Consider the following 27,513-nt stretch of genomic DNA (forward strand, 5'->3'; position numbering starts at 1 on the left):
ACTTTAATTAATAAGCATACTGTTAAACATCTTGAATCCAACAACTTAATTAATGATAGACAATACGGTTTTCGCCATGAAAGATCCACCATTGACATACTCAATCTCTTAACTCATACCATCCATCAATCAATAGATCTTTTTGGAGAAACTCATGCAGTAGCTCTTGATATCTCTAAAGCTTTCGACAGAGTATGGCACCGTTCCCTGCTGTCCAAACTCCCTTGCTATGGACTAACGTCTTTTGTTCCTTTGATTTCTTCTTATCTTAGTGACAGGAAAATAAGAGTAAAAGTAGATGATGTATATTCGAATTTCCACTCAATTAACGCCGGCGTGCTGCAGGGATCAGTTCTGGCGCCAACCCTATTTCTGGTTCATATTAATGATCTCTTATCTGTCACTCACAATCCCATTCACTCATATGCAGATGACTCAACACTACATAGTTCATTCACACTCAGACATCCATTTACAAAGTCTAATATCTCTACCTCTCAACTCAATACAGCCATCTCCATAAATGAAGATCTATTTACAATCAGTGAATGGGGACAAAACAACCTTGTCTCTTTTAATGCTAGTAAAACTAAATATATACAGTTTACCAATAGACAGATATTGCCAGACTCGTACATTACCTTCAGTGCTATTAATATTCCCATCTCCAAAAGTATTGAAATTCTTGGTGTCTCACTTAACAGTGCCCTCAGCTGGACCTCTCATGTCAGATCACTTGCTAAAACCGCCTCAAAGAAACTTGGATTATTGTACAGAGTCCGTAACTTCTTCGCCGATGAGCAGTTAGCTATAATTTATAAGAGTCATGTGCGCTCTCAGCTTGAATATTGCTCACCCTTGTGGAATGGTTGTGGAGAGGTTGCATTAAGGCAACTAGACAAAATTCAGAATAAAGCTGTTAGAATCATTAACAACCCTGCCATTACATATAAACTACCTCCCCTGCAAGTAAGAAGGAATGTTGCCTCCCTTGCATTATTTTACAGATTTTTTTTGGCAAATGCTCAGACGAAGTTGCGTCCATGGTGCCACCTCTCCATGCCTTCCCTCGTGCTACTCGGGCATCTGGTAGCGCTCATGACTGGAATGTCACTCAACCATATTGCAGAACTTCTGCCTATCAGAATTCTTTCATTCCCCGAACTGCATCTCTCTGGAACTCGCTTCCCCAGAGTTGTTTTCCTCCAAATTTCAACCTACAACTCTTCAAGTCTAACTGTTACAGATATTTTATGAACAGAGGACACCAGTAATCTGGTGTATGGATTATTTTTTTTTCTCCATTTGTTTTTCCTTCCTCCGTTCTGTTATTAAAAAAAAAAAAAAAAAAAAAAAAAATATAAGGAGGGAAGGGAGAAGCCTAAGTGATATTTACATTCACCTGGAACTACCTAATTTATTACGTATTGTCTTGGTTTCCTGCCAATCATTTCATTGCTGTATATTAGCATGTCTCATAGGGCTGAAGTTGGTAGTATTGCACCTACCCTAGCCAGGCGGCAGGAGGCCACCACTATCAGTTCACAGTCGTCTTTGAAAGTGGGAGTATGTCTGATTTGCTCCTGCTAACTTCCGTTGCTTTATAGCCCCATGCAAAGGGCCCTGTGACCTTTACCCCCTACTAAACCTCGTGTGGAAAGAGGTAAAGGGTTGACAATTGATAGAGAATGACTATGATCTTTTTATTGAGTAAAACGGTGCAAGTGGAATTGTAAATAAAGTGTAAATAATGCGTAAACAGCAAGAAAGCAATGAATGTAAATATAAGTGAACAGTGGAAAATAGTTTTATAAGTTATTTCAAGTGACAGTGCATAACACAGTGTAAATAAAATAGAAATGTAAATAATGTAAATAAAGTAGAGAACGTAAATAGAAATGGAAATGAATGGTATTATATGAATACGAGTAGATATACTAGGAGTAATGAAAGTGAAAGTTTCACTCTAGCATGTATGAATACTGTAAGTTATGAGAGTAAAGGTGAAAGTGACATTCACTCTCAATGCTAGTACTGTATACAGGACGAGAAAGTGAATGCTACGTATTTTACTGAAAGAAATTGAATCCCTACAGGGACAATAAACTACTATTACTGAAGGAAACTTATGGATAAAGACTGTAGATATATATAAGTGTTATATAGTAACAGAAATATAAACTGTGAGTGTTTTTATGAATAACAGACAACACTAGCGGCGAACGATCGGAAGTGGGATGGTCATACGCCCTCGTAATTTCCATTGCTTTCACAGTTTTTTTTTTGGGGAGTATGGATTCCAAACTATTTGAGAATCATAGATTAGTGTTTCTAGTGATAATATCAGGCTGTGGTAATCATATTACGAGTTGTCGGGAACTGTAAAGTGGAGACTTCGTTACCCAACTTCAGAGGTCTCCACAAGTCCTACAGTACTCGACGAAGGCTCAACAAACACCCAAGGAGAAAGCTGAAGGTATGTGCCATAAGTATATGTGATTTTAATATTCTAGGACTAATAACTGACTTTCGGCTAATATTTTTAGAGAGTCTGTCTGAGCGCGAATATGCCCGCGGGAGCCGCAAGTCAAAGCAAAACAAGCCCGCAGTGTAAGGGTTAAGAAGCAAGCAAGATATCCACCCTAACAATCCCCCTAACTGAGGTAAAGCTGGTCTCTTCTTTTTCATGTAGCAATGAGTGAGGTCACACAAGCAACAGCTTACTGCCATGAAAGGTAATGGCTAACATGGGTTCCCATCACCCCTGTAAGCTATGGGAACATGTCATAAGACACTCATTTCAAAGGGTAGACATGATACTGACAACCCTAGGGAAAATACATTATGCCTCATACGGCATTATACAGCACCATAATTAAAGACAAGAAGCAAAGCCCTGACTTCTCAGCTGATTCTGGGATGATAACTTGGTTTAAGTTTCTAATGCCTATGTTGTGTTGCACGTGGCTTAAGGCCACTTCCTTTGGTGCCATCAAAACTTGTTCACTAAAACTGAAATATGGCATTGTAGCTATGCAAAAAGTGGTTTTTAACTCATCTCCTGTAGAAAGTAGAACTGACCTGAGTGCAAAGATGAAGCAGAAGTTTTGCTGCATCACTGTCATTCTGTGCCAGAGCTCCGATGGCATCACTCAGATGGGCTAGGCTGGTGCTGACATCTGTGGCCTGTGTCACACCACTACAGCCATTGCCATTACCACCACGTCCCGACCCATCCAATGGTACACGGCCTGGGAAATGGGGAAACAAAACAATATAAAAATTCATTTGCTTGTTCATTTATAAAGGCTTTAACATGCCTGATGTGTTGGCTTTGGTCAGTTAATGGCATTTCTCCACACAGCTCGGTAACTAGTACCCTCTCCACTTTCAGTTCCTTGTCCCTGAGGCCAAACTCTATAACCTTGTCCCAAGTATTTTCTGATCTTCCTCTTGCAACTCTCCCCTCATCACTGAAACCTCTCATCCTCCACACCTAGTTGTCATCTTCCATCCTTTACATGTAACTAATCAACTTCAATTTTTCCTGGTTATCATCTCTTTACAAACTTTCATAGCAAGGGAAGCACTTGTTACTATATTAAATCTGAATATATAATTGTATGTTTTGTATACTCATTATCTCAGCAATGTGGTAGAGTCACTATACAACGTGAGATGGGTTATGTAAAACTTGATGCAGAATCAAGTTTGTGATAAATTGTGACACGTATATAAATGTAAAATATAGGGTTAGGTTCTGGGAACCCCACATTCTTCCTTTAAAAAATATATATAGATCTGTTATTTTCAGTATGTCTGCCTTAGATGCCCGCTACGGCATGTTTACATAGAATCTTGTCGACTGGACGTGTCAGTGCATCCTACCCAACCTGAGCAACGGAGAGGTTTTACCCCCAAGACTCCCCATAATTTTAATCACCTAAAATTGCCACTAAGCCTGACCTTGAAAGTCCCCAATACCAACCTAGCAGAAGTTTCTATAGTAGGACTCGCCTAAGTTTGCGGCTGTGGTGTGGCCCGCACCTGTGTACGATGGTGCCACGTTTCCCCAACTTGCGATGTGAAACGGAAGCTATTTATGTACAAGGCAACACAAATACGATAAATTCAGATGAATAAAACTTACACTTGCGTATTTAGATGGATGAATCAACAGTAATCTTATTATGCATACAATATTTATACAGTAACACAGAAACATGGCATACATATTGTACAGTGTTGCTAAAAGAAATTGTAGTCACTTTTAATGTTTTTTAGCGTAGTTTTAGGGTGGGTAATAATATTACAGTTATGGATATAAGAGAATGAGCCTGAAAAAAGAAGAAATATGACAATATCCAAAGTAAAAGAAATAATTCATATAATTCTTGTGAGTGGCAACACTGACACACCCAGTCTGGCCTAAGGTAAAGTACGTACCTCCATAGACCCAAGCATAGCTTGTACAGGTGTTGCTAGGGAAAAATGCTCACATTTACTGGCTTTTACCGTAATTTTAAGGGCAAGGAATAATCACATTTATAATCATAAGCTAATATGTAGGACAAAATAGTAGGCATATGCCAATACTGAAGTAAAAAAAAAAACATTATTCACTCGCGAGCGGCAACATTTCCACACCCAGTTGGTGGCCTTGATCTCAGGGGTGGTGTGGAAATGATGTCAAATTTACAATATATACAATATTATGTAAAAGAAAATATCCAAAATGTCTCTTGCAATAAAAGAGAGAGAAAGAGAGAGAGAGAGAGAGGCAGGCAGGAGAGGGGCAAGGTTGAATGCATTGTCGGCGGGTGGTGGTGGTGGAGGCATTGTCAGGCTGAGAGAGAGATGGAGGAAGGGGAAAGAGAATGAATGAATGAAAATCAATCATGGTACTACAATAACGGGTCATCTGTCGCCGTATACAAAAAATGATAAATATCACTAAATACAGTAGAACCTCTCTCATTCGGACTATATGGGGGGAAGGGTTGTCCGAATTAGCAGATTGTCCGGACCATCAGGGTAATCTCCAGTTCATACCATAAACTATCTACATATGGTATGTTTGTTAATTTTAACTTATGTGGCATTTTTAGAGTTTTTCTTTTATTTTCACCACAGTCACTGTTTGTAACAGCAAATTTTAAAGCAAACTGTCTAATTTTGTCTTTGTTTTTCTTGATGTCCGACACAGTTTGTTTGGCGATACCAAACTCGTTCACGAATTTTCCTGGAGGAGCACCAGCCTCTAGTTTATCCAGAATTTTCACTGTATCTGCAATACTTAGTGGTACATGCTTCCTTTTAACACCTTTATTCATTGCAGAAGCTACACTTGCATTAAGGGGCATGGTAAGGAGGATTAACTTTTGAAATACAGCGTAAAAATATAAATGGTTGGTGAACTAGTTGATGGAACGAATACTAGCGTGCGTTTAAACAGGCGCCCATGTTGCGACCTAGCGTGATCTGAGACTAAATGAATGACGATTGCTTTCCGCGCCGATATTGAAAATGATTTTAGAATTACGTTCAACATATTTTTGGAGCTTATTATTTTTAAATTTTGTCTGAATTAAAAGAAATCCGGATTAAAGGGGTCCGGACCAAAAAGGTTCTACTGTATAACAAAACCAAATTAACAAATGAAAGCACAATTATAAACAACTTATAAAAAAATCAAAAGTACTCAGGGTGGCTCACATCTCCCGCCAGGAGAGAGAGAGAGAGAGAGAGAGAAAGAGAGAGATAACGGTATGGAAAACGTGGCAACACCGTACACAGGTGCGGGCCACACCACAGCCGCAAACTTAGGCGAGTCCTACTATAATAAGCAACCTGTAAAAAACTGGCACTCAGCATCACACAAATATTGCCAAGAATTGCTTCTGGCACATTTAGTATAAAAAAAAAAATTATATATATATATATATATATATATATATATAATATAATTCAGTGCTGCCCCATGAGGTATGCAGACACCTGGGGCTAGGCAAGTTGGTATATATATATATATATATATATATATATATATATATATATATATATATATATAATATAATTCAGTGCTGCCCCATGAGGTATGCAGACACCCGGGGCTAGGCAAGTTGGTCCTGACATTAAAAATGAGAGTGACCAGCCACACTCATCACTGTGTGGCATTGTGTGAGCAATAAACCCCAACCATCCCTTGGATATAAATCTATGCAGGCTCAATCTAGCTGGAGTGCCTTAATTACCCACTAAACTACAAGGTGCCACAATTTGGATATAGGGTTACCACCCAGCATTGCAAATAATTTCCTGGTGTACATGAAACCATTTGGCTTGTCACTCAGTACAAAGTCACCTGCAGACAGAAGGAAGAGGAAAGAAAGAAAGACAGAAGAGGAAGGAAGAAAAGAAGGAAGGAAGAAAGGAATGGACAGTCACCTGAGTGCAGCACTACACTGAGTGAGTGGAAAAGTGACTTAAAAAAAAATAATAATAATTAATTTTAAAAAAAGGAGCACAATCTGAAACTATTTTTGAAAGCATCATTGGTCATCGACAATAAATGAAAAAATACAATGAATTCATCAGCATGTAGTAACTGCATACAACTTCCATAGTAAACATGAATGCAGTAATCCTGAATAACAATTCACCCAGGCAGGATAATTTGTATGAACGAATAATTCACGAGAACTTAACTCACAAAATTAATCTTACCTAACTTCTTACATCAACACGTACAGTATACTCTTCACATACCACGTGAGCCGAATTTTCTAGCCCCGTGTCTGTCAGTTAATAACAAATAGGTCACAAAATTTTTTCGCACTTGCTGCACTAAATCAGAAAACATGAACTTTACTGCTCCCTCATCATTATCCTCTTTAGTTTTCATCACTCCACCAAAAAGATTATCCACATTATAAACACACCAGACTCATTTTATCAAGTTGTCTGCATGTTATTCCTCATTTGCATTAAGCTTCCACACCACACACCACTTTGTCCAATAACTTTACTTTTTCCTCGGAAACACACATTTTCCTTGCGTTCTCTGCACTAGCTAAGTTACTTTGTAACTGCATGCTCAGAGTTCTGGAATGAAATGAGGAACAAGGGGGGGGGGAGGAGTGCTTCTAGACAATGACAAGCAACAAATAATGAGGCAGAAGCAGTCTGCACCAGGTGCAGGACGTAGGTCACGTGCATCAGCTTGGGTCAAGGAACCATGGCAGTGACAGACAAAAGTACAATACAAGAACAGTAAACAAATGTAACCATCTGGAAACCTAATACCTAAATGCACCCTCTTCCCACTCAGTTTTTCCTTCGCAACTGAGTCATATGATTAAGATATTAAATTACAAAGGAGGAAATTAGATGCACATGTTATTGTACGATCACTGCTACCCTTCGTCTTAAATCACAACTCTACTGTACTGATATATGCTCCACAGGTTGGCTTGGATGATGCAGAAAAAGGCAGGTTCTAGGATGGCTTGATACATGTGGTTGGTGGTACAGGGGATGATGAGATTGTAGTTTTGGGTGGGGATTTAAATGGTCATGTGGGCATCTGGGAATATTTGTCAAAGTAACAATTGTACTGACTCTGACATAAATTGGAGAAAATATGAAGTACAACAGGCACAAAACTAAAAAAGTGCTTGGAAGAATGAGGGATGAAGAAGAAGAGGAAGAAAGAAACTCCGCAAATATACATAGTATGGCTTCCACCAGAATGGGGAGACTATAAAAATACACCATCAGACTGAAGGAATCCATTATATAAATGCCAAAAATTAACCCATAAAAATACAACTAAAACAAAAAAATATATATATCATGGCAAAGAATGAGCTACAAGGTGGCACAATACAGTACTTACCCTGTGCAACCAGCCACATGAGTCTGACCAGAAGGCGCACATCACAAAGTCCTAGGGCATCAAGGCCAGCCCACAGATCACAGGACCCACCACTGAGAGCCAGGAGTGACAGTGCTCGCATCACCACAGCTCGGGCCAGAGTGACACGCAGGGCCTGGGTGGTACGACGCAGGGCAGAGATACGGGCCACTGGGGAGGTCAGGGTGGCTGCCTGTTCACCGAGGCTTCGCTCAGATGTTGTGCTAACGTTGCCACTACCTGTGTTAGTGCCGCTGCCAGGGTCTCGTGGCCGTGCTCCTGATCCTTTTCAGTGAGATAATTCAATTAGGTTAAATGAAGCTCACTCAGCAACATAAACATCCTTTAACCCCTAAAAGTCGGGCATTGTAATGTTCTGACATACGCTTAGGACGGGCATAATCGGCACGTGCGATATTGTGGGGGATTTGTGGGGGGGAGGTGTGAAGGGGTGTGGAGGTTGTGGGATGGTGTGGGGATGGGGTCTGGGTGCTTAGGGGAGGTAGGGGGTGGGGGTGGGGTGGTGATGGGTGGAGGTGGTAAGTGGGGGGTCAAGAGGGGGTGGGGGAAATGGGTGGGGATGGCAGTGGGGGTTGGAGGGGTGGGGTTGTTTAGGGGGTGGGGATTTGAGGGTATTGGGGTGGTGGGTGGAGGAGGGTATGGGGTTGCAAGTGGGGAGGTAGGGGTAGGGTGGTATGGGGTGGGGGAAATGAGGGGTGGTGGGGAAACAGTTGAGAGGATTGGGGATTGTGGGGGGATGGGGGTGTGGAGGGTAGAAGTGGTGGGAGGGTGGGGGTTAGGGGTAGTAGGGGGCTGTGGAGGGTATTGGGGGGATGGCGGGGGAAGTTGGGGGGCAGTGGGGGTTTGGGGGTGGGGTGGTGGGGGGAAGGTGGAGGTTGGGGTGGGGGGGAGGGCAGGGGGGAGGGATGGGAGGGTGAGGGTGGGTGGGAAGGTGGGTGATGTGTGGGTGTGTTGGTAGGGGGGTGGGGTGGGTAGGGTGGGTTTGGGGGGGTGGGAGGGCATGACTGTATATGTGAACACCCATCTTTTTGGCCCTAGTACCTTTGGACAGCATATGCGGACACTCGTCTTTTAGGGGTTAAAACTCAGTCAGGTCCAGTGAGGTCCATCCGTACTACTTGAGGTTCAGTAAAGTTTCCACATGTACATTTACGGCCAATCAAGTTTATTCAAGTTTACATCCATCCACTTAGGCCAAATCATATCCAATCAACCTTCAAACACAAGACATACCTCATATTTTACTCTTGTTATCTCCACAGGATTATTTTTGCACTAAGAGAGAGCTTTCAGAGTGAAAGGGTTTGATAAAACCTTTACAAATGCCTTCAAGATTAGTCTTTTTTTACCTAAAAGACTAAAAGCAGCTGACTGCAGTTAAATTACAAATTGACATCCTTCAGGTTAAACAATTTCACGTTAGCTCATGTCACTTCATGTCCACCAGAGCCATTCAGATCAAATACACACATTCATGTACAATTTACAAGGCCTTGTGCAAAACATCAGCAGTACAGGCCTACTGCAAGGACAGCGATTTGAATTTTAAAATCTTTAAACTCCTAGTAAACTCCAACATTAACCTCTTTACCTAGTGGACAACATAAAAAAATTAATTTTATTCCTGCTGTGATTCTGATAATTTCACTCAGCTACTGAGGTACTGTCCATAATGGAGGGGTTAGATCCAGCGCTTTATTGGCCAAATTACAACAAGAAGTCTCCCTTAAGCTGAATGAAATAGTCTGCCAGCAGCAAGGATGAAACATAGATGGCATACTCTGGAAGAAGGCACAACACTCACTCTCACTTAACAATCAGGGTGGTATTCCTTTAGCTTTAAAGGCTTTTTGGTACTTTTTTTTCTAATCAATATACTGTATATTGGAGATTTAGCCTCTGCTGGGCTGATTCTTTGTATGGTAGTTTACTTCCCTTTGGTTACTATTGTATAACCTATGAAAACTACCTCAAATGAGGCTTGCAGCATGACTTGTGTACACCTTCATTGTGCCTCATGAGGTCTGTGGCACGGCAAGGGTTTAATTAAGTATTCTCTTATATGTTATTTATACCATTTTCGGTTTCTAGTACCTTTTCTTTGGTTATTTAAACTATTTTAAGAGCATCATGGTTTATACATAAAAAATTTACACATGCCATACACAGAACATCATAGTTTATGCATCAAAACATAAATAACTTTAAAAAAAATGTACACAAGCCATACACAGAACTTAGCCAGTAAGAAAAAAGTGTTATCCAGCCTCCTACACCCAGAAAAATATAGTTTAGGATGTCAAGTCTGGATCTAGGGGCCATATCCATAAACTCTCTTAAACTTATACTGAGTATGAGAGTCCTTGAACAGCAGGGCTCACAGGTTTACAGAATAATTTCACTGCATCTACTTCTCACTTAGGGCATGACCATCACTTTCCTCCTAGATGCATCATATTAAAATCATTTATAGGCAGAAAAACATACCACCCCTCTTTCAGTTCAAGAATATTACTGAGCAGAGGGATGAGATGTAAAACAGGTGTAATATTGGGCAAACTTTTGTACCTGACTGTGTTATCACAATCAAATGTTGACTGACACTTCCCTGCCAGCTGTGGCAATGGATGGTGTTATCTGAAACATTATTATGAGATAGCAATGTAAAGCACACAACAAAAGAGAATGAGATGGAATTGTTACTCTCAGACACTGTGGGTGGAATAAGAGATAGGGAATGCACGACACTATTCTCGCAGTAGCTTGTCAGTGAATGTTTGCTACTGATAGTACACTCACCAGCAGCAGCAGCAGCAGCAGCATCAACAGGGTCTGAGAGTGGACTGGGCAACGTGGTGGCTCCAAGAGGGTCGGAATGAGGGAAGGGCAAGGGGTCTGGAACAGGGCGGCGGTCAGACAGCCCAAGACGAGCAGCCAATGCACTGTAGCTACCCACCCTCAAGTCAACCTCACTCAGACTCAGCCCATCATCTGAGGAGAAATGTACAATATATGCCGATATGCAGCGCTGTACAAGCAAGTCAACCTCTTCATTCAAATAAAATGTCTTATATTTTATTCTTGAAGTCACCATATAATTATAAACAAGTAAGGATGGACCACTAATGGTGATGGGTCTACTGATTGTTATATTTAACCTCTTTCATTCAAAATATTTCCCCTAAATTGAATGAAATCAACTAGGAATGGAAGAATAAAGTAAAAAGGAAAATACCATCAGAATAATGGCATTAAGCCAATTTCTTCTTAATGCTCTCAACTGCCTATGACTAATTCTCAGCTGAATAAAATCATATGGCATTGCCTGATATAAAATATATGAGCGGTCTCAACCACATAAAGGTTAATGGTAAAAGCATCCACTTTTTCAGGTTCTTATAACTCACTCTCATCTGAATAAATTCATCAAAAATTAGCTGAACTACAATGTTAGATTTATTCCAACCAATATAAGGTTAAGATAAATAACTTGCATGCCTGTTCAGCTGGATGTAATTGTTCACGATTCTAACTTTGTATCATCGTATAATTTTTAAAGATTCCAGCATGTTTGTATGTGTCAGCCTTAGTTGCCTAACTGTGGCTCACACATGCTGCTCGATCTCTGACAGCCACCCTATTCAGTCCCTTAGCCCTAACTTAGGTCACACTCTGTGACCTCATCCATAGTCACTTTTGGTCTGCCTCTCGCAACCCTACCCTCAGTGTTCACACTTCTCACCTTGAGCACCCAAAAGTCTTTCCCCTTCTCTCAATATACCCAAACCATCTCAATCTACCCCTCCTCATCACACCACCAATACATTCAAGTCTCATCTTTCCTCTCAACTCTTCAATCTCAATCCCAGCTCCTACAGGCCTTGCATTCAAGGACACACAACACATCCATCTAATCACTGTCATTTCTGTATGTTTGAGCCAACAAATATCCTCTTTCTTTATTGCCTACATCTCACTACCATGCAGCATTATATTCCTAACACATGATGCATACAAGGGTCCCTCAGAACAGAGGGGGAGCCCTCTCAAAGAGAGGCAACAGCTCCAAGAATTACCTCCAACCACTCCTTACCCTAGCCACAGAGCAACTTTCAGCCCCACCTCCAGCACATAACATGTTCCCCAAAGAACAAAACTCCTCCACCCTCAAGGGACTCTCCTACAAAATCAACACTTTTTCGTCAGACTCTACATGCTCTCTCTGACACACAAACATAACATCAGCATTATCTAGCAGCCTACCTCTAATACTGTTACATCTCTTATGCATCCACTTATCACAAATACTGCAAAAGATGGAGTTACTTCCCAAACCCTTGTGGCAAACTGCATATGGCCACACTCCCTCAGCTTTGATAGTACCACCACCAGCCCTAGATTTCCTCACTTTTGTTTTATCTGCATTTACTCTCAAACCCTTGTGCTCCATTCCGTCTCTCCATTTCTTACATTTTTCCTCCACCTCCCTTTCATTCTTTGCAATCAATACCAAGTTATCAGCATACAATACCTCCCATGGGAGTCCACTTCCGCAGTCATGTGAGTGAGTTTTATTTACCATACCAAACAATAAGGGACTCAAGAGTGGGTCCTGATACACACCAACATTTACAGAGAATTCATCATTCAAATCTCCATTCACTCTCACCTGGGTGTGTGCTGCCACATACACAGCCATGACAACTCTAACCAGTCACTTCTCAATCCCAAACTTTCTCACTTCCCACTGCACCATATGTGGTAGGTGATGGCAACCATCATCCACTCACTTGATGTAGTGCTGCCTACTTCTTCCTTAGCTTTTATCATTCTTTTTCTGTGTCTGTCCTCCTCTCTTCCTATTTCTCCCATTTTTCCTGTCACTTCTTATTGCTCTTCTTTCCTTTACAGGTGGTTTTATATTGAGTGACAAGCCAAATGGTTTCCTGTAAGTCAAGCAACCATTTACAACGCTGGGTGGTAACCATATAACCAAACCATACGTGCTCCCTACGTGTCAACAAGTGGGTTGGTGGACGGTTAGTGCCCCTCCCTGTAAAACAACTAACTCAAAGTCAAATGGCCACCCCTTATGGGATTATGGCATCTGGCAATAGATAGATAGATAAATATTTGAAATTTTAAATGAATATAATGTTGCCATCACCATTATCCTGACCTCTTTTTCTCACCTATGGATAGGTAAGGTCCACAAGACAATAAAAAAGAAAGGAGGAAAGAGGAGGAACTATCAACAGCATGTCTAGGAATATGGGACAGATGCTAATTCACCAACCATTCAAGCTCCCACGATCCTGGCCCTACCTTACAGTCCTAATTATTTGTATTTTTAGGATAGAGATTTTCTTCATACATGAGTTTCACATCACCTACCAGGCAGAGTCGATACTGTCAACTATAAAAATGATGCCAAACCCAGACTATGCTCTGAGGTATATACTGTCCTTCACTAGATTATACATAACAGTTGTACACTGTAAAGAATGTGGTCATGAGCTGGTACATACCTTCCATGGTGGCAAGAGGTGCTGGTACCAGGTCAGGTGCAAGGACTGAGGTAAGGTCACGGTGGGCTTCATATCCCTCTCCCCCTTGGGGAACCCCTCCACCTCCCCCTCCCCCTCCAAGGTGCTGGTCACGGCACACCTCACACAAGATGTACGTACCACCTGAAAACATATGTGCTATGTACAACTGCCAGCACTGATAACTGTTACAGTGCCTGGCACATTTTGGTAGATGTGGTAGCAGTGTGTCTGTTTACATCGTGGCTTTAGGGGTATGAATGAGGTGACAAACCCTATTAGTACAACCATATCACAGTGTTTGAGATTCCCTGTCCATACAGGCTGAAGTGGTTGGTTTATAAATTATACGTAACCATATTACACGCATATGGAATATAGCTATAGTATTTGTAACATATAAATTTGATAAATAATGTATTGTATTCATTTGGGTAAGTGTGTTGGACTACGCTCAGGCTAGGTAAAACAGGAGTTCGCTGAAGTATCTGATACTAAGTCTTATTAATAAGCTAGTAAGTTAAGGCATGGTGTGTAGTAAATAAAGCCAATGAAAAAATATAATATTATACACAAAGTAACATGTTTTACAGAATCAGAGCTATAAATACAGTGTGCATGAATATCAGGCATGGAAGCAGACTGAGTTCAAAAGGCTGAACATAATCCCATTTCCTTTTTAGGTTCAACTATTGGATGATCAATGCAAGAAAGTAAATATTTATAAATGACAACTAACTTCATGAAAATGTTAATATAAAGTATGAAATGAAGAAATGAATGTTCATATTAAAGAATCCAATCCTTTATTTCCCAAATAAGTGCACAGGGGCACAGGGCTGAAGAGAGAGGCTATTTACCTCATATACAGTATTTAAAGGCCCTGTCACACGATCAGTGGGCAAGTGTGGTGGCCGAGCATGGTGTCGGAGAGTGTGGTTCAGCTGGGGTTTTGTGTCGTTGATGAACCTGCTCGAGCAAGGATGGTACTTCAGTTCTGCACGTCTACACGAGCATTTTCCATGCATTCTCCGCTCCCATACTGAATCACCACACTTGCCCACTGATCGTGTGACGGGGCCTTAAGACAAAACTGACCAGTTGCTCTTCCCCCAGTGAATGGCATTATGAGAGAAACAAACCCAAATCACTCTTTGGATGTATACACTCAAGGGCAACATTTGACTTAAGTACCTCAACCCACTAGACAACAAAGCATCCATCTGGTTATATGGTTACCATCCAATGTAGTAAGTGACTTCCCGGGCCTCAAGAAATTACCTGGCTTGCCATTCACATCTATAAAGTACCGGCATCTTCTACTAAGGCCTGTAAGCATAATAACTGGTGGTGCAGAAGAGCATCTTCATGCAGTGACACTGATAAAGCTGGGCAACTCTATTGCCCAGTTATACAAACATCATTTCCTTTCATACCTCCCAAAACATACGATGTTGGATTGCTGGAGGAAAACAGCCTGCAATCCGCTGGGTTCACGTGCAGACAGACCTGGAGCCACAACAACTTACCAATTAGAGTGCCACAGACTCCAGCCATCCAAGGACGAGCACAGCCTGGGTGAGCCACACGCACATGCTGGCGGAGGTTGGTAGTGGAGTGGTGACACACCTCACACACACGCACACCTCGGTCACCATCACTGCTACCTGCCGCCTAATAAACAAACACGTCAGTATGGTTGGATATAGAAAAAAAAAAAAGTAACATGTAATCCAGCACATTATCTCATTGTATATGTATGTACAGTACGTGTATGTTAGCCTTACCTCCACAAGAGCTCGACACTCTCTTCCTCGTGACTGTGGGCGGGGAGGGAAGGATGACTCCAGGTCAACATCAAGGCCCAGTGAGTTGCATAGCAGTGATGACCAGTGCTGACTGTGTTGCTGCTGCTCCTCCATCATCAGCATGGATGACCCTCCCTCACACAGTAGTTGTTGCTGTTGCTGCTGTTCATATAACCGTGTCATCGTTCCTCCCCTGCTCCTGGCACAAATGGCACGTGGGGTTATGGCATCAATAATGTTCAAGTGAGGTTATGGCACCAATAATGTTCAAATGGAGTTATGGCACTAATACTGTTCAAGTAGGGTTATGGAATCAATGTTCAAGTGGAGTTATAGCACCAATAATGTTAAATGGAGTTATGGCACCAATAATGTTACAATAGCGTATTGGCAACAATAATGTGAAATGGAGTTATGGCACCAATAATGTTCAAATGGGGCTATGGCACCAATAATATTCAAACAGAGTTATGGCACCAATAATGTTCAAATGGGGCTATGGCACCAATAATATTCAAATAGAGTTATGGCACCAATAATGTTCAAATGGGATTATGGCACCAATAATGTTCAAGTGGGGTTATCCACTTATGTATTTTTTTATTTTAGACACTATCAAAGAATTTTACTCAGCCTTTGAGACAGACTTCCCAACAAAGACTCATAAGAAAAGCTAGTACTTGCCAGTCTTCATAACTGCATATTTTTGGTTTCTGTACATATATAAACACAACAGGTAGGTATACATGAAAAAAATTTGAATATGAATTTGACTAAGCAAATAGTATGCTTAAGAAAGAAAAAAATCAAAGCATATGTAAACAGTGGCCTCGTGTCCAACATGTGTTTTTTCAGTACTGACTGTCTTTAATATGGCGGTCACTCAAAATATTCAGTAAAAATGAAAATCAATTTAGTGCAAAACACATATGTTAGTATGGTGGGCCTTAGTACTGATTGCCTTCAATATGGTAGACACTCAAAATATTCAGTAAAAAATTAAATTAGTTTAGCACAGGAGCTGGGAAGTAAGCTGCTGCACCTGCCAATCAGCGCAGTACTCCTAAAGAAGATATGCTAGCGATCGGGAGAGTTGGAATTCCTGTTTCACCAGCTATCAAGATGTCCTGACCATCCCCATTTGCTGATCTTTTTCAGTGTGACATTAACATGAAGAGTAGGCCAGCATACTCTCCCAAACACTTTTTTCTAACTATCTCAATTATTACTCTTCCTGTGCTTTACATCTCACACAACGTACCCCACTATGTCATAGGGGATGATGCCAGCAAAGGCATGCGGCCAGAAAACTTTGCCCCTGCTACCAAGTGGCAGACCTGAGGGGAGGCCCCACATAGTTCTTGCGACCAGGATGGGATGGAACTCGGATCTGTGCCAGAGGGTACAAGGCATTGCTGTTCCCAAGCTGCCACTTGTGCACAATACAGTGGGGCCTGAACCTGGGAGAAGCACCTCAGGAGGCAGCCCTATCAGTGGGTGTATGCTGTAATAGTGGGGCAGTCACAATGCGAAGATGTGCTTGGAGGGTGTCCCTGTAGCTGTCCTGGCAGAGTGCCCTGAGGCAACTGCCACAGCCACTGGCCACAGCTGGTGGACTATGGGACCCAGGTCCCATGCCTGGACTTGTGACAGTGTGCGTGGGCAGGGCTTGTGGTCTGTCTCCCCCTTTATTTACACAATTATGACAAAAATGAGAGACAGAAAAAGCAAGCCTCTGGAAATCAAATCACTCAAGGGGTTCACAGAGGCACTGTGGAATCATTTCGTTTCGTTTAGTTTTTAAAGGCTCCAACATGCTTGCATGTGTCGGCCTTGTACCCTAATGGTGGCTCTCTATGTTGCACGATCTATTGCAGCCTCCCTGTTCAGTCCCTAAACCTTGAGGGCACACTTAATGACCTCGTCCCATGTCTTTCCCGGTCTACCCCTCATAGCCCCACCACCAATATTCACACTTTTCACCTTCCTTCCCCCATTTATTATCCCCCACTCTCTCCACTGCCCAAACCATCTCAATCTACCTCTCCTCATCACAACACCATTACACTCCAGTCCCATCCTAGCTCTATGTTAAGATGTCAGATATCAACGATACTAAGACAAAGTTTGAATCTCTAATGTCTGATATTAAGATTTGGATGGCTAAGACGAGGGAGAGTGGCCATGTGCAGTTTGCCACAAGGGCGTGGGAAGTAATTCCATCTTGTGCGGTGTGTGTGATAAATGGGTGCATAAGAGATGTAGTGGTATCAGAGGTAGACTGCAAGATAATGCTGATTTTATGTGTACGGCGTGCCGGGGTGAGCAGGTGGAGATCGTCAGACGTGAAAGGATTGAACTTGCTGGTGAATCTCTTGAGTGTGTGGAAGAGTTTTGTTATTTGGGAGACATGTTGTGTGCTGGAGGTGGGGCTGGAGCTGGCTCTGTGGCTAGGGTGAGAAGTGGTTGGAAGAAGTTCAGGGAGCTCTTGCCTCTCCTGACATTGAGAGGGCTCTCCCTACGTGCTAAGGGGTCTTTGTATGCAGCATGTGTTAGGAGTGTAATGCTGTATGGCAGTGAGACCTGGGCAGTGAAGGAGGAAGACATTCGCCGGCTCAGACGTACAGAAATGACAATGATTAGGTGGATGTGCAGTGCGTCCCTGCGTCCAAGGCCTGGAGGGGCTGGGTTTACAATGGAAGAGTTGAGAGGTAGGATGGGACTGGAGTGTATTGGTGTTGTGATGAGGAGAGGTAGATTGAGGTGGTTTGGACATATGGAGAGGATGGTGGATGATAATTGGGTGAGGAAGGTGAGAAGTGTTAATATTGGGGGTGGGGTTATGAGGGGTAGACTGAGAAAGACATGGGACGAGGTCATTAAGTGTGACCTTAGGGTTAAGGGACTGAACAGGGAGGCTGCAATGGATCGTGCAGCGTGGAGAGCCGCCATTAGGTGACCAAGGCCGACACATGCAAGCATGTTGGAGCCTTTAAAAACGAAACGAAACGAAGAGGAAACTTAAGCTGAATGATGGTAAAACTGAGATCATCAACATCAGAGGAAACAGAAGGGGTGATGACACTGACAATGCCCTGGCTTTGAACATTGGCGTGTCACAGCTGCATCCAGTCAGTTCTGTTCGAAATCTGGGTGTTTATTTTAATTCTAAGTTAAATTACGAAGAACATATTAATCAGGTTGTAAGAGGGTGTAACTTGCATATCAGAAATCTGTATTCTGTGAGAAAATTCCTGAATAGACGGTGCCTCTTAACATTGGTCCATGCAGTGGTCTTGTCTCGTGTTGATTATTGTAATTCACTGTGGGCTGGTCTTCCAAATAATATACTGTACTAACAAAAGTTCAGTCTGTGTTGAACAGGGCGGCACGGCTTATCTTTGGTCTCCTCCCGAGAACCTCAACTACCCCGTTTCTGACTGAGTTGCATTGGTTACCAGTAAAGGCTAGAATTGAATTTAAACTGTGTCTTATTACATTCAAGGTTCTTAAGTTTGGTGAACCAAAGTATCTTCCTGAATTGTTAAAACTCCCATCAACACGCCCAGGTGTGATGTTACGCAGTGAAGATGATTCCTTGCGTCTTGATGAGCCAGAAGCCATTCACCAGTCATCTTTCTCTGATCGTTCTTTTGCATACAGAGCCCCTAGATTATATAACAGATTGCCATTGTCCATAAGACAACTCTCTACTGTTGAATCCTTTAACCCCTAGGCACTGGGCATGGGTAGACCTATCAACGTCCCAGAACCAGGTTGTTTTCAGGAAACTCAGTTTTCCCCATGATATTTTTTTTCATTACAATTCAATCACAAATGACCAAAAACACTTAAAAAAGTGCGTACTTATTCTCTGTTGGCGATTTGGAGGTGGTGGTGTGGTGTGAGGGAGCTGGTGTGTGGCGGCTGGGATAAGGATGTTCAAGGTCGCGGTGGTGTGTTGGAGAGAGGAGGGATGATTACCTCGCACCAAAGTAAATGTTGAGTGTGTCTTTGTTTCTCTCACTAATTCACAATATCATATGAACACAATATTACAATTAAAATAGCAAAAAAACACAAGAAAGTAACTATTAAAGATCGGCTTATTTTATGTTTTCCATGATACATAGATTCCAACAAATTTATGTCTATTTAGGTATTAACTATCATTTACACACTATTTACACATTATTTCACTGTTTTTAGTATTTCTTGAAATATGATACTCCCTAAAGCCTGGCTATGGTCAGTACAAGTGTACTCAAGCACCCATACACTCTCCCCCACACCCCTCAGGGCCCCCTGGTAGCCCTCCCCACCAACCCAACCCACCCAACCCCTCCCGACCCCTGTCCCTACCCTGAACCAGGCCACACTCCCCCTAAGCTGTCCTCCCATCACCCTCCACCACAGCCCTCCTCCCTGCTGGACTCCCCTCCCACCCCCCAGGCCAGCCAGCGTGACCCCGCGCACCAGCCATGCCGGGACAATACTATCTATCTATCTATTGCCAGACGCCTCAATCCCGTTTGGGGTGGCCACAAACAAATCGCCTCCAAGTCGCCCTGTCCCCCGCCATTTCACTCCCCTGCTCCCAACTCACACCCCCCTCTCTCATATACCTCTCCACCCCATCTCTCCATCTCATCCTCGGCCTCCCCCTCCCTCTTTCCCCCTCCACCTCACTCACATACACTCTCTTCGTCAGTCTTTGACCCTCCATCCTCTCCATATAGTGCACTATTAAGTTCAAATATGCCCACGAAAAATTAAAACGTCATATGATGTGGACCGGCATCCAGGGGTTAAGAGACAGCTGAAAGCCTTTCTTTTTTCAAAATGCTATGACCTGGAGAGAGGTACTATGACAGATGATTATAGGGTTTAATTATTGCCACTTTCATGTATATATGATGTAGCTTGTATTATATACAAGCAATGTCACAATTCTTGTAACTGTAAAAATAATGTATGTGTCGAGCGCTAGTGAACTCCCAAAAGGAAGAACTGGCGCTTTTGAGAAACAAAAGGCCAGATTATTATTAGAGAAATTCTGTTATTTAGAGGACATGTTATGTGTTACAGTGGGACTGAAAATAGCTCTGTGGCTAGAGTAAGGAGTGGTTGGAGGAAGTTCAGGGAGCTGTTGTCACTCCTGACACTGAGAGGACTCTCTCTCCATACTATGGGATCCTTGTATGCAACATGTGTTTAGGAGTGTACTGCTGTATTGTTCTGAGACCTGGGCAGTAAAAAAAAGGATATTTGTTGGCTCAAATGTACAGAAATGATAATGATTAGATGGATGTGTAGTGAGTCCATGAATGTAAGGCCTGGAGGGGGGGAGGGGCTGGGATTATGAAGGATGAAATGAGAGGAAGGGTGCAACTGGAGTGTGCTGATGCTGTACTGAGGATGGGTAGACTGAGATGGCTTGGGAATATTGAGAGGATAGAGGATGATAATTGGATGCAGGAAGTGAGAAGTGTGAATGATGGGGGTAGAGTTGTGAGAGTCAGACCGAGAAAGACCTGGGATGATGTAACAGAGCACGTTGGAGGCTTTATAAATGAGATAATACAATAAAATATGGAACACTTACACTACTATGGTTTGCTTCACACAGATATGCATAATTTTTTTTTTTTTTTTTTTTTTTTTTTTTTTGGGGGGGGGGGGGGGGGGGGGTCCATTATTCTGACATGTCTCAGGAAAGGTGCCCCAGCCAATGAGAACATGTATGGCATGGGAGAGGTGCAGCGGTCAATTAAAACATTAACTTGGTGTGACATCACACTGCTTCAGTCTCCTTGCACTTACCGGTGCATTAACACCATAGGCCTACTAGCATGTTGGACAATACCATTCTGTTAAATGTTAAACTGCATTTTTGTGTGTCTGTCTACCACTGATTACAACATTCTAGATATCTTTGTGCCTTACATTAGAGTTTTGTCTGATCTACAGAATCTTCCTAACAGAGTTATATTATTTGTTCAGAACAGAATTAGTCCAGTACGGCAGTGTTGTGTGACCTAATTACCATGTTGGATGCAAGGACAAAGCATATGAAACCTAGAGCAAATGCAAAATAAAGTCTATGAAATGCTTTAGCCTGCGTTATACTTACCCTACTGATCCTAGGAATGACTTATCAATTTTAATTTTGCTATTTCATGATAATTTTCTTCATCTTAAAATAGACTTTTGAGCTGAAGCACTTAGTGTATGGCATAATTAAACCCTTTCAATATGAGGTGCCTTTCCAATGTTGAATATAACTGTCTGGTAACAGCAACAATAAACTAACAAGGACATCACTTGGATTAATTGTCAGCAACAGGCCTGAGGATGAAGTGAAAAATATAAGTGGCTTACCCAAGGCTGAGACGTCCTTCACTGCGAGTGTGTTGGGGCGGCCGTGATGCTTCAACATCCCGACCCTCACCACCACCACGCCCTGAGTAATCACAATCAATGGTGAAGGGAACAAAAGAACAAATACACACTGCTGATCTCAGTAACAAGAGATAACTAAAGCTGACCTGATTTCATTGCAATTCACTTGTATGAGAGAGAGAGAGAGAGAGAGAGAGACTGGTATTATAACTACAGCATTAACCTATGGGTAAAAAAACACTGATGCATTTGCAATACAAGGATATCTTTAACTGCAAAGTGGCCTAAAGACTGGAACAATGATGAATACATGTAAGGGGAATGAGTTTTGTGAAGAAAATTAGTTAAAAAATAAATTTTACAATATAACCCTCTTTTTACAGATATGGAGTGCAGAGTGTCTAAGAGCTACTAATCTCAAGCTAAGCATAAGATAAAGTCCCATGTATCAGTCCCCTTGAGTATGAGAAATCTCATCAAAGAAAGTATTTACTATGCACTGAAACATAAAGAAGCTCCCCTGCATTAGGATGGTAAGAAGAAGCAAACTCTGGACTGACACAGGAAACCTTGAGAACTGACATGGAGGTCATCATGGGACTGCAAAGACCAGGGTGGGGGACTGGGCAACATGAAGGCAACTTGTCTGTGGCTACCCCTTACAGGATTAAGGCCAATGGTTACAGATAGAAAGATAGATAGATAGATAGATAGATTGATCAACCTAATTTTCCATGGAGGATTAAAGCTACAGCCACCAAATGTGGTGAACTTACAGACTGATGACCTATGGTGACATGCACAAGATCAATTATCAAGACTTTGCTTGGGGTCAAAAATTGGGACTTTTCAGGATGTTCAGGATGTCACCTAATTTGAAGTTTAGCCTGAAAGGGGAGGTCTGTGCAAAACACTATGAGCATATGGGATGTCCATTAAAAACAAATGTGGGGCATTCCTCTAGAAAGGTACGCCCAGGGAGATGTCAAGTGTCTGGTAGATGGAACGCTAAGGTGGTATTGTGTTTGCTGGCCCCAGTGAGCTAAACATCAAACCAATCATGGACAAAAAAATATAGCAAATGGAGTAAGACAGGACCCAGGGAAATTCCTTGGGAAGGGGGAGGACTCTGTGGCAAAACTCTCCTTGCTCAAAGCAATTTGTGAGACAGAGCATAATGAGACCAGAGACAGCCAATAGGATAAACCCCACATGGTGCGGGAATTGGTATGTAAGGTGTCCTGCTTCCAACCATCTCACAATGCCTGAATCGGTAGAGAGGTGGCCTGCAGTCCTAATGACCCAAGTTCGAATCCCAGCTGGGGCAGGGAAAAGTTTAAGGATTTGAATTTCATAAAAACAACTTCCTAGATCTATCAGAAGACCAGCCGACATATTGTAAAAGTACCCCCACTAATACCAACACACCAGTCCTGCATGAGATAGCCCTAGAATGTATTCATGTATTCAATATGGATGGTGGGTGTTAGCACTGAAGTGGTGATATATGGAGGTGAAGGAGACTACTGGGCATTAGGATAGGACACTGCCCTTGAGAAATAGGCCCTGAAGCCTTTGCCCTGGGAAGTAGGCCAAGGAGAAGGTGAAGAGATATGGTGGATGAATGTGTGAGGAAGAGTGGTTTGGAAGTTGGTGAGGCTAGGGAACTGACAGGAGATCGAGCTGGCTGGATGAATTTTGTGAGGAGAAGTGCATGATCAGGGATTTTTGGCACCCCATTTTAACGTGGCAGTGTCTGGATTGACTCTGTCGGATACGATTATGTGAAGCTACAGAACGTGGTGAATGTTTTTGGCGTATCCGATAGAACCATGATTCTGGGGGCTTGAATGATGAGTGAATGGAAGCGTGGCCCATTGGATTGGGCAATTTTGGGCTGTCTGGAGATTGCTACTCCTCACCCTGCCCTTGGGTGGGAAAGGAGGTCCAGATGATGATGATGATGATGATGATATATATATATATATATATATATATATATATATTTTAAATAACAGAACAGAGGAAGGAAAAACAAATAAATAAAAAAAAATCCATACACCAGATTACTGGTGTCTCTGTTCATAAAATATCTGTAACAGTTAGACTTGAACAGTTGTGGGTTGAAGTTTATATATATAAAAATCTAAAGGGCTCACACGCAGCACTAAGACGCCAAATGACCAGAAGGACAGCATGAATGAGCAGCCTTAGAGGGAGAATGCAGCAGGTGTCACCATAGATCACCAGCAAAATGCTGAGCTGGGATGGACATCAAAGTGCCAGACTAGCCATTCCTTCCTCTGAGAAGGAAATGAGGCAGGATGAACATATGAAAGCCCAGGAATCAAGATAAAATAAGGGGGAAGAAAAGAATCCTAATCTTGGTGAGCAGTGCTAAAAAACTGCAAAGACAACAAAAACAGCAAAAGATGAAAGTGACAAGCAACAGAGAACACATCTATCTATCTATCTATTGCCAGATGCCACAATCCCGTAAGGGGTGGTCATTTGACTTTGAGTTATTTGTTTTACGGGGAGGGGCACCAACCCTCCACCAACCCACTTGCTGACACGTAGGGAGCACGTATGTTCTGGTTATATGGTTACCACCCAGCGTTGCAAATGGTTTCTTGGCTTACATGAAACCATTTGGCTTGTCACTCGATGTAAAGCCACCTGTAGGGGAAAGAAAAACAATAAGAAGTGACAGGAAAGATGGGAGAAATAGGAAGAAAGGAGGGCAGGCACAGAAACAGAATGGTAAAGGCTAAGGAAGAAGTAGGCAGCACTACATCAACACAGACATGCAGGGAATATAAATCTAAAGAAGAAAAAAGGTGCAGAAACAAAGGTAGAAAAACCAGCTGTGTAAGCAGACTGGCAAGCCACAGAAAATGGCAAGGAAAATCAGTGAATGCAAACCTCACCAAAAAAGTACAAGACTTAGGTGAACAAGAACACTCCAAGGCCTCACTGGCACAAGAGAGACAAGAGGAGACCACTTAAATACACAAAGCAATAAAAAATGCAGTGAAAAAAAAAATGGTGACCATGACTGCTTTTTTTTTTTTTTTTAATGTGAGGAAGAAGGAACCAAAGGCCGCGAGCCCGCAACTGGTGTTCCTTCCAAGAGAAAAACAAAACACCAGAGAGAGCCATATTCAAGATCTGATCATTTCGAGATGCCTGGACACACTGCGTTTGAAAGACTGGAGATCATAGGAAGCAGGTAATACAGACAGAGGGAGACAGTTCCAGAGTAGACCTGTTGCATAAATGAAGTACTGGGAGTAACGGTTAACTCTTGCATTAAAGAGTTGGACAGAAAAGGGATGAGAGTTTGCCGCTAGACGGGTGCTACGTGCCCATCGTAGAGGTGGAGGAATGAATGCAGACAGTTCAGAGGACCAGTGACCATTGAAGTAGCAATAGAAAAGAGATAAAGATGCAACAGTGCGACGAAGAGACAGAGGTTGAAGGGAGTCAGTAGGAGGAGGAGAGTTAATGAGACGAAAAGCCTTTGACTCCACCCTATTGAGAAGAACTGTATGTGGGGAGCCTCCCCACACAGGAGAGTTGTACTCCACACAGGGTCGGATAAAACCCCTGTATAGAGTCAACAATTGTGCAGGAATAAAGAAGGAACGGAGTCAGCTTAGCAAACCCAATCTCTTGGAAGCAGATTTTACAAGCGATATAATATGATCTTTCCAAGATTAGTCCCGAGTAAATGAAACCCCAAGCATGTTCATGGATGATGCAGGATTAAACTGAATATTATTAAACATTAGTGGATACACCTGAGGAAGATTTTGTCGGGTTGATAGGTGTAGGGACTGAGTCTTTGCATTAAAAGCAACAAGATTATTTTTACCCCAGTCAGAGATACGAGCCAGGTCAGACATTAGGTGTGCCTTAGCCTCATCCCTTGTTTGTTAAAGTAACTGCTGAGATGGGCGATGCGGGAACCGAATGGAAAGGTGAAGGGTGGAGTCATCAGCGTATGAGTGGATAGGGTTAGATGTACAGCTTAGACAGTCATTAATGAATAAAAGGATGAGAGTTGGTGCTAGGACAGAGCCTTAAGGAACAATGGCCGTTTACAACAGCGGCTATAAAACGACCAGAAAGGAAGCTGGAGATGAAGGCACAGATAGGATAGATACCGTAAGAGGGCAGTTTGGAAATTAAAGATTTATGCCAGACTCGATCGAAAGCCTTTGAGATGTCAAGTGCAATGGCAAAACTTTCGCCAAAGTCCCGAAAGCTGTGCCATTGCACAATTATCTCCCCACACCTGCAAACACACCTGCTTGCATGGTTGATATGCAAAATCACATAGATTTTGTTTGTTTCAGCTAGCCAAATTGGTTGTTACCGTAAATGATCTCCCAAGGTTCAATGTACTCGTTGTGGGCCTTCTACCCGATCGAATTTTATCTCCCCACACGTACATACACATCTGTTTTCATAGCAGTTGGTCAAGAACAAACTAAAGTGCTCTACTTTGATGAGAAAAGATGGTTTTATCCAACCTCCATACTGTACCTACAAACCTTCTCCCCACAGGGTACTTTATCTCCCCAAAAGCAAATAATCTCCCCACACCCCAAAACACCTGTTCTCGGGCTTGGTGTGACATATGATATTGCAATGACCTATTTCAGTAATAGAAATAGTTAGTTATCAAAACTATGGGGGCTTTCAAAAATTTTGGGAGGTAACTATTTTATTTTTTTTTAACTTTGACCCTCAATTGTGTGGTAATTATTAGGCCTAGGGGGTTGCTGATTGCGCTGTCAGGTGTGTAAATTCTTCCTCTTTAGCCAGAACATATTGATTTTCCCCTTGGTGAAAGTCGAAAAAACACCCCCGAATTGCGGCTCCAGTGGCAGACGAGCCAGATCGAATTGTGGTATTTAGGGGTTAATAATTCTTAACATTCTATTTGGTGACTCTAAATGGTGACTTATAATGAAGACTTACTACCGGTATATTATGCTTTCATTCAGCCTGACAAATCACTAATATATCTAATTTGATCCCATCTATGGCCAAATTATTTTATGGCACTGCAGGGTTTGTTACACACCTATTTCTTTGCAATATATTCTCCACAGAACATTTCCTCTAGATCAAGAAACCCCTTTTATTTGAACTACCAATTTCTTAATTTCTGCTTGTCCATATTGCCATTTTCTACAATGTACCTCAAAACCTGAATTGGTACTTACATTTTTTTTATCTGAGCTCTAAATACAAAGTCCCATATAAAACTGACCCTTTCAGCAGTGTAGGGGTGCCAATTCCAAGCCACATATATAACTAAATATGTTCTCAAAAACTACTGGAATGTAGCTACTACTGAGAAAAATCTGAAAAGAACAAGTAAAAAGTACATGATCTCTAAACTGTTTCTAAAACTTTGTAAAAAATCATCAAAACACAACTAGATTTTTTGTCATTTTGTAAAAACCACAATTCAGCCAATTTCTTGCTACTAGGCATTAAAAATTATCATTAAATTGAAGTGGTTGCCACTAAATATTTAGTTGGTAGCACTACACTGTCGTTATTTTTGGCAGTGTGGTGACAGCTGTTATTTTCCTTTTATATTTAGCTATGACTACTGTGTTACAGTACAGAAGTTGGTAACACAGCTCTTCTGCTACTGTTTTGGCGGATAGGTTATGGTCGTAGTTCCCTTCAATATTCAGCTATGATTGTTGTGTTATTATGTAAGGTGGAGCGGCCTGGGACTCTACTGCGGGTGTACCGAGTTCAATCCTTCACCCCCTCCTCAAGTCTTCTCCTACTC

General features: G+C 42.1%; 1 protein-coding gene across 1 annotated transcript in view; it reads right to left on the reverse strand.

Moving 5' to 3' along the window:
• The window catches only part of LOC145403091 (putative E3 ubiquitin-protein ligase HERC1), a 597,230-nt gene that overhangs the window by 147,051 nt on the left and 422,666 nt on the right, over nt 1-27,513 (reverse strand). Inside the window, 8 exon segments of the mRNA XM_080274923.1 lie at nt 3,082-3,251; nt 7,898-8,194; nt 10,736-10,927; nt 13,465-13,626; nt 15,012-15,156; nt 15,270-15,489; nt 16,628-16,750; nt 21,672-21,753. Coding sequence (XP_080131049.1) covers nt 3,082-3,251; nt 7,898-8,194; nt 10,736-10,927; nt 13,465-13,626; nt 15,012-15,156; nt 15,270-15,489; nt 16,628-16,750; nt 21,672-21,753 — 1,391 coding nt within the window.

Source organism: Coenobita brevimanus, chromosome 60, assembly GCF_032717465.1.
Source record: "Coenobita brevimanus isolate Jiangsu-jjx chromosome 60, ASM3271746v2, whole genome shotgun sequence".
In the NCBI taxonomy this organism is placed as follows: Eukaryota; Metazoa; Arthropoda; class Malacostraca; order Decapoda; family Coenobitidae; genus Coenobita; species Coenobita brevimanus.